General features: G+C 47.1%; 1 protein-coding gene across 1 annotated transcript; it reads left to right on the plus strand.

Annotated features, from left to right (window-relative positions):
• The first annotated feature begins 9,558 nt into the window (after nt 1–9,558).
• On the plus strand, nt 9,559–12,537 carry LOC118018980 (protein FAM241B). Its single transcript, XM_035017736.1, has 3 exons — nt 9,559–9,658; nt 10,890–11,038; nt 11,730–12,537. The coding sequence occupies exons 2-3, from the start codon at nt 10,946–10,948 to the stop codon at nt 11,997–11,999; spliced, it is 363 nt and encodes a 120-aa protein (XP_034873627.1). The 5' UTR covers nt 9,559–9,658; nt 10,890–10,945; the 3' UTR covers nt 12,000–12,537.
• The last annotated feature ends 839 nt before the right edge of the window (nt 12,538–13,376 follow it).

Consider the following 13,376-nt stretch of genomic DNA (forward strand, 5'->3'; position numbering starts at 1 on the left):
CTTTTAGACAAAAACTGCAGTATTCTAGCCAAACACCACGGAAAAAAACTGTGGTCCCATCCATACCTGCAAGGGCCAAGTCGGGAGCTTAGACTTCTGCCCTCATGATGCTGTAAAAAAAAGAGAAGGCCAAGTAGGGAGTCACTTTCATCCTCACTGGCTGGTAATGAGTCCCCCCACCTCCAAACCATGGTATCTGTGGAGACCGTTTGGGGAATAGAAACCCCCATCCTCACCCAGCAGTAATGAAGAATGTCGCTTCTCCACCCTCAGGCCCCTGCTTGGGTGCCAATGGAAGGTGAGTGGGAAACATGGACTTCTACTTCCCACCTGTCATTAATGAGGCAGTGTCCCTCCTTCCCCTGCTGGAGTCGTGTCAGAAAAAGCCAGCTAAAACAGAAGGTTTAAATAAGAGGCAGAGTCTCATACCATAATACGAAAATGTCCAGATTTCATTTGAAAATCACTTAAAACCAAGAACCAGGAAGGGAAGATATCAAATGAAAAAATCTACATTGTAGTCGGACGGCAGAATGGAATCAGTAAACTGAAAGGTAGAACAATTGGGGTAGAAATTACCCAATCTGAATAGTAGAGAGAAACTACTGGGAAAAAAAGAGAGAGAGACCAGACCCTCAGGGACCAGTGGGGATTATAATAAAAAAGATCTAGTATATATATCATTGAAGTCCCAGAAGGAGAAAAGAAAGGAAGTGGGGCTGCAAAAGTACTTGAAGAAATAATGGCTGAAAACTTCCCAAATTTGATAAGAGCTGTAAATCTAAAGATTCAAGAAGCAGAATGAATTCCTAACAGGATAAATCCAAAGAAGTCCATCCAAGACACATCATAATTAAACTTCTCAAAACTAAAGACAAAGAAAAAAAAACTTGAAAGCAGCCAGAAGTAAAACAATACCTCACCCACAGGGCATAACAATTCTAACGACAGCAGATTTCTCACCAAAAAACCATGAGGCCAGGAGGAAATGGCACAACATTGTTTTAAGTGTTGAAAGAAAGACCTGTCAACCCAGAATCCTAAATCCTTCAGGAAGCAAGAAGATATGAAGACACTCTAAGGAAAGAAAATTAAAAAAAAAGTGTCACCAGGAAACCTACTCTAAAAGAATGGCTATAAGAAGTTCTCCAAACAGAAAGGAAAAAAATAAAAGAACCTTGAGATACCAAGAAGGAAGAAATAACAAGATAACCAAGGATATGGGTAAATAAAATAGGCTTTCCTTCTTCCCTTGACTTTTCTAAATTATGTTTGACAGTTGAAACTAAAATAATAACATTGTCTGATGTGGTTCTAAATAAATGTAGAGGAAATATTTAAGACAATTACACTATAATTGGGAGATTAAAGGGACATAAAGGGAAGTAGATTCTTATACTTCACTCAACCTAGTAAAATGATGCCACTAGTCAGCTATGATAAGTTATGTACATGTAATGTAATACTTACAGTAACCACTAAATAAGTTATATGAAGAGATATAACAAAATACTATAAATAAATAAAAATGGAATTCTAAAAAATGTTCAAGTAACCCAAAGGAAGGCAGGAAAACAAAAACAGAAAATGAAAAACAAACAGAAAACAAAATAAAATTGACAGGCATAAGCCCTAACATATCAATAATTACATTAAATGTAAGTGATCTAAATACATCATATAAAAGATTGGCAGAGTAGGTTTAAAGTATGTCATCTATAAGAAACTCACTTCAAATACAATAATATAGGCAAGCTGAAAGTAAAATCATGGAAAAAGATATATTATGTAAACATTAATGAAAAGAAAGTGGGATAAAGTAGACTTCAGAGCAAGGAATAGTATCAGAATGACATTATATATGACAAAATAGTCAATCTACCCAAAAGATGTAACAAACCTAAAAGTGTATACACCAAATAGCAGAGCTTCTAAATATGTGAAACAAAAACTGGTAGGACTGAAAGGAGAAACAAATCCACAATTATAGTTAGAACTTCAATTCCTCTCTCTCAATAATTGACAGAGCAACTAGGTAGGAAATCAGCAGTAATATAGAAGAACTCAACACCACCATCAACCAACAGTATACAATTGAGATTTATAGAACATTCCACCTGAAAGCAGCAGAACACACATTCTTTTCAGTCACCTATGAAATATCCACCAAGATAGCTTCCCTGGCAGAAAAGCTGGGGATCAGTGACATCATCTCCCTGGAGAGCAAGCCTTTGCGAGTCCAGACCAACCCATGGGGGTTGCAGGCTGCCCCTTCCTGCCAGACCAGAATGGCTGAGGGGGATCCCAGCAGGTAGAGGGCAATCCCTTCACCCTAGTTGTCAAACATTCCTCTCACCCTCTGGACCTTCCTCCTTCTTCCATCCCTGACAGTGCTGGAATTCCCAAACCGCTTTTGAGCTTCTGATTCCTCTTGGATTGAGGCAGACCTAGTTCTCCCCAGGCACCCCAAATCTCCACCTGGTCCTCCCCTTTCTCATGCTGCCAACCTCTAACTACACTAGTGAAAAAAAAAAGATTTGTTTTTGACCATAAACCAAACCTCAACAAATTTTAAAGAATTGAACTCATACAGAGAGTGTTTTCTGACCATAGTAGAATCAAACTAAAAACCAGTAACAGAAAGATAACAGGAAAAGTTCCAAACACCTGAAGATTCACTCTTCTAGATAACCCATGCATCAAAGGGGAAATAACAAAGGAATTTAAAAATTCATTGAACTAAATGAAAATGAAAATACAACATATCAAAATTTGTAGGGCACAGCTAAAGCTGAGAGGGAAATATATAACAGTAAGTGTTTACATTAGAAAACAGGAAAAGTCTCAAACAAATCATCTAAGCTCTTACTTTAAGAACTTAGAAGAAGAACAAAATAAATCCAAAACAAACAGAAGGAAGGGAATAGCAAAGCACAGAAATCAGTGAAATTGAAAACAAAAAATCAATAGAGCAATGAAATAAAAGCAGATTCTTTGAAAAGAACACTAAAATTAACAAATCTCTAGCAAGAGTGAATGGAAAAGAGAGAGAAGGCAAATAGCGATATCAGGAATGAAACATGGGCTATCATAGCAGACCCTGCAGATACTACAAAGACAATAAGAGAATATTACAAACAACTCTACAAATGTATATTTGACAATGTAGACAAAGTGGACCAATTCCCCCAAAACACACTATTATGACTCACTCAATAGGAAATAGATAATTTGAACAGCTCTATAACCATCAAAGAAATTGAATTCATAATTTTAAAACTCCCCCAAATAAATCTCCATGTCCAGATGGTTTCACTGGTGAATTCTGCCAAACATTTATTTTTTTTTTTGAAAGATTTATTTATTTATTTTAGGGGGAGGGGCAGACGGAGAGAGAGAGTCCCAAGCAGACTCCGTGACATGGGGCTCTATCTCATGACCATGAGATTACAACCCCGAGATCATGACTTGAGCCTATACCAAGAGTCAGATGCTCAACCAACTGCACCACCCAGGCACCCCTCTACCAAACATTTAAAGAATTAATGCTAATTCTGTATAACCCTTTCCAGAAAATAGGAGGAAGCACTTACTAACTCATTTTATGAAGGTAGTATTGCCCTGACAATAAAATTAGACAGAGATACACCGCCCCCCCCAACAAAAAAGGAAAAAAAAAACCCTCCAATATCCTTCATGGAAATGGATGTAAAAATCCTAAACAAAATATTGGAAAATACAATTCAGCAATTTATAAAAAGAATTATACAGCATCACTATTTTAGACATGCAAGTCTGATTCAATATTTGAAAATCACTCAGTATAATCTACCACATTGACATACTAAAGAAGGAAAATCACATGATCATATCAATCAATACAGAAAATGCATTTGACAAAATTCAATACCTATCCATGATAAAAATGCTCAGAAAAATAGAAATAGGATATTTCTCAATTTGATGAAGAGCATCTGTATATGTATATAAAAAGCCTACAGCTAATATTATATTTCATGGTGAAAAGTAGTGATTTTTTTCCCTTAAGTTTGGGAACAAGCAAGGATGTCTACTTTCACTGTTCTTATTCAATGTAGTATTGGAAGTTCTAGCCAATGCATTAGGGCAAGAAAAGGAAATAAAAGACATAAAGATTGGAAAGGAAGAAATCAAATGGTCTCTATTTGCAAATGACATGACTGTTTACACAGAAAATTCCAATACATCTACAGAAATACCTAGTACTAGTAAGTGAGTTCAGCTAGGTCGTGGAATATAAGACAAACATACAATAATTAATTGTAGTTTTAATATACTAGCAATTAACATATGGAGAGTGAAATCTAAAATATAATATTGTTTGCAATCATTTAAAAATGAAATACTTAGGTGTAAATTTAGTGAAATATGTATAGCACTTAGATGTTGAAAACTACACAGTGCTGGTGGAAGAAACAGAAAAAGATCTAAATAAGCAGAGGGACAAACTGTGTACACAGATTGGGAGATTCCACAGAGTAAAAAGATGCCAATGTCCCCCAAATTGATATACAGGTTTAACACAATTCCTATCAAAATCCCAGTAAGATTTTTTGTAGATATAGACAAGATTATTCTAAATTTTATGTGGAAAGACAAACGAGCTACAAAAACTAAAACAATTTTGAGGAAGAAGAATAAAAGAGGAAGAATCATTCTTACCCGATTTCAAGAATTATGGTATAGCTACATAATCAAGACTCTGTGACATTAGCTGAAGGATAAACACATAGATCAGTGGAACAGAATAGAGGACCCTGTGCACATCTTTAGAAGTCCAATGCGCTATCCATTGCGCCACGGAGCCACCTCCCATGCACATCTTTAATCTTAGATTAATCCTAGGGGCTTTGTACATATATTTTTTAAGTCATATCTCATTTGGTATTATTTTTGTAATTTAATTTTCTAACTCCGCTGCTTGTACTCAGGAATACAATTGATTTATAGACAATAATCTTACTAAAATGTCTTCTTAATTCCGATCATGTATTTTGGATTTCCTAGCTACCTAGATGGATGTCTGGTTACCTGTCAGACCTTGGTGGAGGGGAGGGCTCAGTAATGAAAAGGCAAAAGGGGGCTGTGAATCTGAAGGACATTTGGTTGTGCCTGCTACGTCAGAGGCAGTGGCTATCTCACAGTAAATGAGATTAAATTTTCTCCCACTCCAGCAGAATGGGGACTTGTTCCATTTGGGGTTCTCCAGGAAGCTAACTCTGAGACAGAATTTAGAGTTCAGTGGATTGATGAGGGAGACAGAGCAAATAGTGTTGAGCGGAAGGGAAAACTAAGTTATGATAAAAACCTGACCACCTCAGCCAACCTCAAGAAGATCTCTGGAGCTGATACAGCCCATGCATATCTCCTGTGTCCTTCAGTCATGGAATGTGGGCAGCCTGTGGAAGGGCTTGACCTTGGGCGAAGTGTCCCTCTGCAGCAGAGCAACCTGTGTGAAGGGACTGACAGCGGAAGGTTCCATGGATGCTCTTCCAGAAGTTAGAGCAAAAGTCCTTCCCTGGAGGGGAGTCTGGCCAGCACATCCTCATGTCTCCTATAGCCCACGCTTCACACCGTTCAGATCCACTTTCTCAGGATTCCAGTGGCTCACTCTCCCTGAGAAATACTAGTGGGACAAACTACAGTTCCCTCCGTTGCAGCTGCAAATGATCGTCGTCTGTCTCCTCCACTACCCCTCAGCTGTCACCTCTAATGGTCTCAGTGACTCACCTGGAAGCGTGACCCAGACCCTCGTCCCTGAGGGCTCTAAGTTCTGGTCACATGGCCTTTTGAGGACGGAGTTGTCGCATTGCCCTTTACCACTACACTTGGGTAAAGGGCAACCAAGAGGCATCCAAATGGACCATCTGGGCACTAGATATGATTGTCCCGTCTCCATTATGTAAGAGCAGTCCTACCTCCTCCCAGTGACAAGGACCAGTTACTCCTGGACAAGGGCAATGTCTCCTCTTCTTGCCTGCTAATCTCCAGAAACAAGAACCCAAAGTACTTAGGCTGCACCCTTAACTTATAGTTCAATGGGACTCTTGCTGTGTTCTCTGGTACTGGTGTTCCCCCTTTGGGGTGCAGGACTTCTAGCTTTGCAGAGCCCAGAGTTGTGGGGATGGAAGGCACAAATTGCCCAAGAGGGTCATTGGGCATGATAGTAAGTGGGGCCACTGCTGCTCCCCGCCCTGAGTTCCTGAATCCAAGTGTTTTCCAACTGGAGACACAATAGCTGGTACAGGCCTTTGATTTAAGGTACAGAATGCATCCCTTGAGGATGGCACACCATTCCTGCTGAGTGCTGTCCCCGAGTTGGCACTGGGCTGGGCCTTCAGTGTGCCATTCTAAAGTTCTATTAGGCCAGCTGGTGTCGTATGTGATGTAACCAGTGGATCCTATGGTTACGGGCACACTGCAATTGTGCAAGATTATGGGTCTAATGCAATGTTACACACTGTAAGATGTGTGGTTCTGGGTGAGGCCCTTCAGGCAGGAAAGGCAAACATACACCTGGAATGGATGGTTCTCCCTGCTAGAATGAATTTCTGGCCCTTCCAGAGTGGAAGGGGCGCAATGAAGTCAACTTGCCACCAAGTGGTCAGAAGGTTTCTTTGAGGATTGGTGCCATATAGGAGGCTCCGTGTTGGTCTTTGTTCCTGACTTTTGGATATTCAAAGGAGGCAAGGGACTGTCATTGTGATGATGTGCCCTGGGCAGCGTTTCCTGTTTGGGGCTTGGGGCTTATTACACAAGCTTATCTTTGTTAGCCAAGTGGAACTTACTGCTTTGTATCTGAAGGAACTCTAAGTTTAGGGGCAGCCGTCTGGCCTGGAGGAGCATCTACTGCAGTTTTTTAAAAACCATGCATTAGTATCTACAAGCTTGAGTGCTTATTAAGTAAACTGGCACGGAGATGTCCACGCTTCACCTCCTGGAGGTTCTGATCCAATTGGTTTGGGCACCAATAGTTTCTGAAAATTCCCTTTGGTGATTCTAATGTGCAATCAGGGTTGAGAACCACTATATTCATGGATAGTGAAATAGAGTGAGATCTTGATTAGCACTTTTTTCCCTTAAAAAATAGAAAACATCACGGTATAGCTCATGTAGAAAGGGTAAATACTGTTGTTGTTGAAACTTCTGTTTCACAGGAGTGTGGCTACTAGGTTGTGATGTAAAATGTACTGCTACCAAAAGAGCTTGCAAAGCCACTGGTCTAAAGCAGGGCATCCCAAACTTCAGCGTGTGCAAGAGTAACTGCAATGATGACCAGCAGAGCCCAAAGCATGTTTTTACGGGGCACCTGCTGGAAATAAGGCATGACGAGGGGCCCAGTCTCATGCTCATGGAATTGGGTGTGGGAAGCACAAAATAAAGAGGCAGCAGAGAGGGGAAAAGCCTGAAGGGGAGGGGGAATCTGGATTCATTTGAATCCTGGCTCTACCGTTGACCTGGAGCTGGCCATGTAACATTTATCTGAGTCTCAGTTTCTTATCAGCAAAAAGGAACAATAACACCTATGCTTCCTATGTCACAATACAACAAAGAATGATGTGGTCCCTGGAAAAGCACTTTGGAAAGCATAGGGACTCTGCACACACAGGGGTTATTATTATTACATGGGACACTCAGAACTGAAGTTTGTGCTGTTGGCATAAAAGTGTAGGGGGATTGAGATTGGGTGGAGAGGGCCTTCAGGCGGATAGACAGGTCCAAGCCAAGCAGGACTCTGGGTGATGTACGGCAGGACCAGGTGGGTGGAGCTGAGGCGGGGAGTTGCGAAGAGTGTGCTGGGCCAGGTTTGGAGGGTTGTCCGAGACTGCCAACGAGTTGGGTCTTGTTGGAGCAGACAATAGGGAGCCATTGCAGGTTCCAAAGCAAGGGAGATAGCTGAAGGAAGTGGAGAGGGAGGAAAAGTGAGTCACAGCCTCCTGAGGCTGTTTTAATTGGTACCGATAGGTCTTTTCCAAGTCTAGTCAAATGTTACTGCCTCCTAAATCTGTTCCTGACCTTCCCTAGAGAGACGTCCTCCTCTGGGCTCTCATGGTTATCTCTGGCTGGACTGTGTCTCTTGGCAGCCATTGCACCAGCTCAAGCCTTCCTGGACACATCCCTTATTTCCTCCCCAGGTCCCCCAGCCCACTGAGGTCTCTTCCTCCTTGGGGATTGTGGGTTGTAAGCCCCACTTGTGAGGCTCTGTTCATGGAAGGCAGGAAAAAAGCATTAGGATTTGAGTTTTGTATCTATCTGAAATCCTAAACTTGTTTAGAGTCCATGCATTACAACTGACTTACTGTGGCGGAGCGATGGTAATGACATAAGGATCAGCAGGGCAGAGCACTTAACGGTGGCCAGGCTGTACACGAAGTGTCGGTGCTCCATGAAAACCCAATGACAAACGTACTGGTATTATTCTCATTTTACAGAACAAGGAACTCATACCAGAAAGGTTGAATAACTGGCCCATCACACTACTAGAAAGCAGCTGTGCCAAAATTCAAGCCAGGTTGGCTCTAGCAGCCACCTTTTATCCACAAGCCAATAAATAATACACAAATGAGATACAGGTATCAGGGGCGCCTGCTCAACATTTTTTACTGATAAGGTTTCAAAATCAAAGAATTAAACCATGATAGCAGGTGATGAGTCCTTAAAGCAAGCCCTAAATTTCACCCTTCTTTCTGTCTCCCTCACTAGGGGCCAGTAGGCATCTGGGTCCTACTATATACTCAACACATATCTGCCTACTCCCAGAAACATCTGCTGACAATCATAGCCAAGGTTTATCAACACTTGCTAGGTTCGGCAACTCTCATTCTTAATCTTTGCAACAGTCCTGTGAGGTATGATTATCCCCATTTTGCAAAGGAGGAGACTGAGCAGCCCAGTAACTTGCCAGTGTCTGAAACCCAAATTGTGGGACTACAGAGCTCATTTCTTTCCCACTGGTGAATGGGTTCACAGGGAACAGCTTATGAAAGTTGGCAGGAGGGTGGGGATACAAAAACATCAGGAAAGGGGCTGAGGTTGATTGTTCACTCCCTTGACAGGTGGCACTCTTCCCTATTTATCCTACTTAAACTTCTGGCCCCAGCTCAAAGACCACCTCTTCCAGGAAGCCTGCCTTCCTTCAAGTTACAGTTATTTACACCCGCCTGTGGTTCATTCCCCTACTGGAGTTGGAGCTCCTTGAGGGTAGGGTTGGGTCCTACTCAAAAGGCATCCCCCCAGCAGGCTCAGCAAACTCTCATCGGTGGGTTGAGCCCGTGCCGTCTTTCCACCCAGGGCAGAGGGACTCCCTCCTTCTGGGTTTTTCCTCCATGGGCTCCACTACCCTTTCTTCGTCCTGTTCTTCTCCCTCCTCCTTCCTGTCCTCCTTTCTTTCCCTCCTCCCCATCTCTTTTCTCCTTCCCCCTTCCCTTCCCGGAGGCTCCCCCTTTCTCCCTCCTCCCCGCCCTGCACCGCCCCCGGGCCCGGCAGCTGCAGTTCCCCCGGCGGCCTGCAGAGGGGGCCGCGCCGCTGCGGCGCGCGCTTCCTGTGAGGTCAGGTGGGAGGAAGCGGCCAGGGAGCCGCCGGGAGTGGACGCAGCGGAGGCCCGGAGCCGCGCCCGCAGGTGGGTGTCCGGGCCCGGGGCGAGGGCGAGCGGGCGCGTATCCCTCCCCTCCCCCGGGCCGGGCTCAGCAGCTGGGGCGGTGCCCCCTCCCCGCAGCCCCTCCCGCCCCTGCCCTGCAGCACGCCCCCCGCGACCGCCCCCCTCCCCGAGTCAGGTGTCCCCAAGCCGGCTGCGGCCTCAGCCCACCCAGGGGGCGCTGGGGGACAAAGCACCGAGGGACTGCGGAGCTCCGTGACCCGCTTGGCCTTCTGCAGGGACCAGCGGGCTTCAGAAAGGGGACCCCGCCTGTCCCAGGCTCTAGGCCAAGGGCAACAGAACAGGGGCTCTTAACCCCTTTTGGCGTGTGTGTCACAAGTCCTTTTCAGAATTTAGGTGAAAACTGTGGCTTGTCTCCTGAGAAAAAATGGCTTTTACACAGACTCGGGGAGAGCCATGGAAGGACCCCACCCCCACCTCCAGCCCACGGACACCCTTGGGGTCTGCGGAGTGGGGCCCTCCCAGAGCCATCCGCTATTTTGGGCAGGCTGGCCCCGCCCCCGATAGCAAAGGCGGGACTGGTGTCCTCTGAGAGGTGAGGGGCAGGCGAGGGGCGTGCCCCCTGCCGGAAGGGTCCGCTCCTCCACCCAGCGCCGGTGGCCCTGTGGCCTTGAGTGTGGTCTGCTGCCAGGCAGTGCACCTAAAGTAGCTCTGAAGTGGGCCCAGATCCTCTCTGCGGAGAAGGCCCAGGTCCTTGGCATTTACTCCCAATGGGCCCTTTTTAACGGACGGGAAAGGGGGACACTGGGGATCTGGGTGCCCTGGACTCCCTGTTTAGAGCCCAGAGAAGGGCCTAGCGTCAGGGTTCCTGGCTTCAGGGTATCTGTTGCCTCCAGATGAGTGGTCCTGGGCAAGCCAGTTAGACCCCTCTGGGTCTCTGACTGTACCCAGCTCCGCAGAGTGTGGGGAGGTGTGAGATGGGCCTGGGCCGCACAGCAAGGCTCTCATCCCTGCGGTTGCTGGCGCTGCTGGGTCGCAGAACTTCCAGCAACAAGGCTCCCTTTGGTAGTTTTCCCAGCGGACTCAGTGTCTGAAAGATTTTCAACTGTCGGATAACTTGCACTGATTTCTCTCCTTGTAATTAACCGGACGCAGCGCCTGCTCAGTCCGGGTAACCATCGTGGGCACCCAGAACTGCCATTGCTCGCACTGAAGGCAAGCATCTCCTTATCTCTGATAAATTGTTTTCTTTCAGCTTTTTGAGGTCTGGGGAAAGGCGCAGCCCAGCAGGGACCCATCGCTCCTGGGAGGATGGTGCGGATCTTGGCCAATGGGGAAATTGTGCAGGATGACGACCCCCGCGTGAGGAACAGTCTCCCCTCGCGCGGTAGCACCCCCCGACAGGTAGGCGCCCAGGGGAGCAGTTCGCCTCCTGCCCTCCGTGTCCGTTACTCCTTAGCGACCAGAAGCTCTCTGGCTAGTCATTCGCCTTCTCTAGCCAGGAGCCCTCTTTGCAGAGAGCCGGGCTAAAGAGCATGCGGGTCCAGACTTGGGGAAAATGGCAGATTTCTTGCAGTCTGCAATAGGAGCCGCCTGCCTCCCCAGTTCTCATCTTTCCGGGCAGCCTTCCCGGACCTGGAATCCAAGAGCCCTCTCTCCCTTGACCTGACTATCCCCGCTGGAGCCTACATCTTTCTTTTAAGAGTCTGTTGGCTGAGAGAGAACGGGAGAAGGTGAAGAGGAGCCCATGGCCACCCAGTGATGGTGTTAAAGGGGGGGAGTGAGGAGTATTAGAAATGGCTGCTCCCAAGCTCTGCCCTATAGTCCAGCCCTCCTTGCCCCCTTCCTCTTCTCGGACCTGGGCACCTTCTCCCTGGCAGGATGTGAGGAGTATAGCCTGGCGTTTTATGTACTCTGAGAGCTTGTGACTCAGTGACGGGGATCCCTGTGGGGTGGCATCTGGGGAAGGTGTGGCCCTCTGGGGGCTGGAGAGGAGGGCGGGGCCTAGCCTAGAAGATTCCCCTGTTGCCTGATACTTCATCTCCGGGGACGCTTTCTCTGGATTCATTCCTCTCTCTCTGTCTTCACCTTCCAGAGCTTTCTCAATAGGGGCCATGGCGCCCCCCTGGGGGGCTCGGGCCCTCGCCAGCAGCAGGCGGGGGCTAGGCTGGGTGCTGCTCCGTCCCCCTTCAATGACCTCAACCGGCAGCTGGTGAACATGGGCTTCCCCCAGTGGCATCTGGGCAACCATGCTGTGGAGCCAGTGACCTCCATCTTGCTCCTCTTCCTGCTCATGATGCTCGGCGTGCGCGGACTCCTGCTGGTGGGCCTCGTTTACCTGGTGTCCCACCTGAGTCAGCGGTGACCTCTGGGAGTGCGCGGGGCAGGCATGCGGGAGAGGGAGTTTTGGGGTCTTGGGAAGGGGTCTGGTGGTGCCTTGAAGGTGTGCTCATAGAAGGCATTCCACGGTGCGTGAAGCACGAGGCAGAGGAAGCCTCTTGTCCTGCATTCCCAAAGTATTGGGTGGATACCCACATTCCCTTGAGATGTTTTTAGGTAGTATTGGGCCTGCATTAAGCACAGAGTCAGAGTAAGAAAGGGATTCCCTTTCCAATTCTTTTCCAATCCTTTTATGCCAAGAAGAAAGTCTCAGCTTGGTGCCAGTATGTTCTCATGCCTCCGGAACTCATGCCTGACTTCCCCTGTTACTAGGGAGAAGGCCTTGGGCTTAAAGCCATTGGGAAAAGTTCCAGACTTTTATAGCTCTGTTTTGTTTTAATGGTATATTTTAATTGGCTACCTGTTATTTATGACAAGTCGTACAGGCATCTAATTGTGGTGGCCTTTTCAATAAATAAATTTAACTAAAAATGAATCCATGTAAAGACATTCATAAGTAATTGCATGGCTGCGTGCACATCTGGAAGACACGAGGAAGGTGGTTGGGGGTGATTGGAACTGGGAACAAGGAGGAGGTGGGCATTTGACCCGGGACGGGGTGGGGGGCTGGGAGCCTGGAGGGGGTCCAGGTAAAGCCTGGATGTGGGCCCCTTGTCTGATGCTTGGGTGACTTCTGGCTGACTGAGATGTCAGCCTGTGTGGGGGGTGGGGGGGTCCTCTGGCCAGAATGGCCAGTGAGGCTATGGGGTTGGGACAGCTGGGGTGCAGGGCCCCTTGCCCAGGGGCTCTGACTAGAGGCTGCTCAGCCTCCCTGCTATGTCACACTCTCTAAAAGGCAGGAGGTCTTGGCACTGACTACTCAGGGCGTGTGGATGAGTGGAGGCCTTGAGTTGTGGCTGGTAAGCCCTGGGTCTGCGTGGAGGCCCTGTTGGAGGATGACTGAGGGCTCTGGGCTCACAGTGGTCAGGGGGAGGCTGGGTGAGCCTGAGGCCTTCTCTTTGTCTGGGGACCAGATTTTTCACCCTCCTCTTAGGATTCTTCTGGGGTTGGGGGAGGAATGCAGGTTTGGGAGATGCTCCTTGAAGGCCAGGGCTCTGGAGCAAACCATCATGGGGTGTATGTGGGGAGGTTGGGGTGAGTTTGAGATCGAGATTGATTCTGTCCCTCCTCCTGAGAGCCTGGGCATATTGCCTAGGAACAGGACCCCGCCTCCCCTCTCCCCACACATACACCCCGGTGCTCCTGTGCTCGCCACTGCCCTTGAGGGGGCTGGTGGCCTTGATCACAGACAGTCGTGAAGAAGCTTTGTGGTGCTGGAACAGGACTGCTTTCTCCGTGTTCT

Source organism: Mirounga leonina, unplaced genomic scaffold (genome assembly GCF_011800145.1).
Source record: "Mirounga leonina isolate KUSES-001 unplaced genomic scaffold, KU_Mleo_1.0 Mir_107, whole genome shotgun sequence".
NCBI classification, from domain to species: Eukaryota; Metazoa; Chordata; class Mammalia; order Carnivora; family Phocidae; genus Mirounga; species Mirounga leonina.

Excerpts from the sequence above, each read along its gene's own strand:
- LOC118018980 (XM_035017736.1), top strand. The coding sequence starts at position 10,946 with ATGGTGCGGATCTTGGCCAATGGGGAAATTGTGCAGGATGACGACCCC. Across the intron at positions 11,039-11,729 it reads GCGGTAGCACCCCCCGACAG|AGCTTTCTCAATAGGGGCCA; the intron begins GTAGGCGCCCAG and ends TTCACCTTCCAG.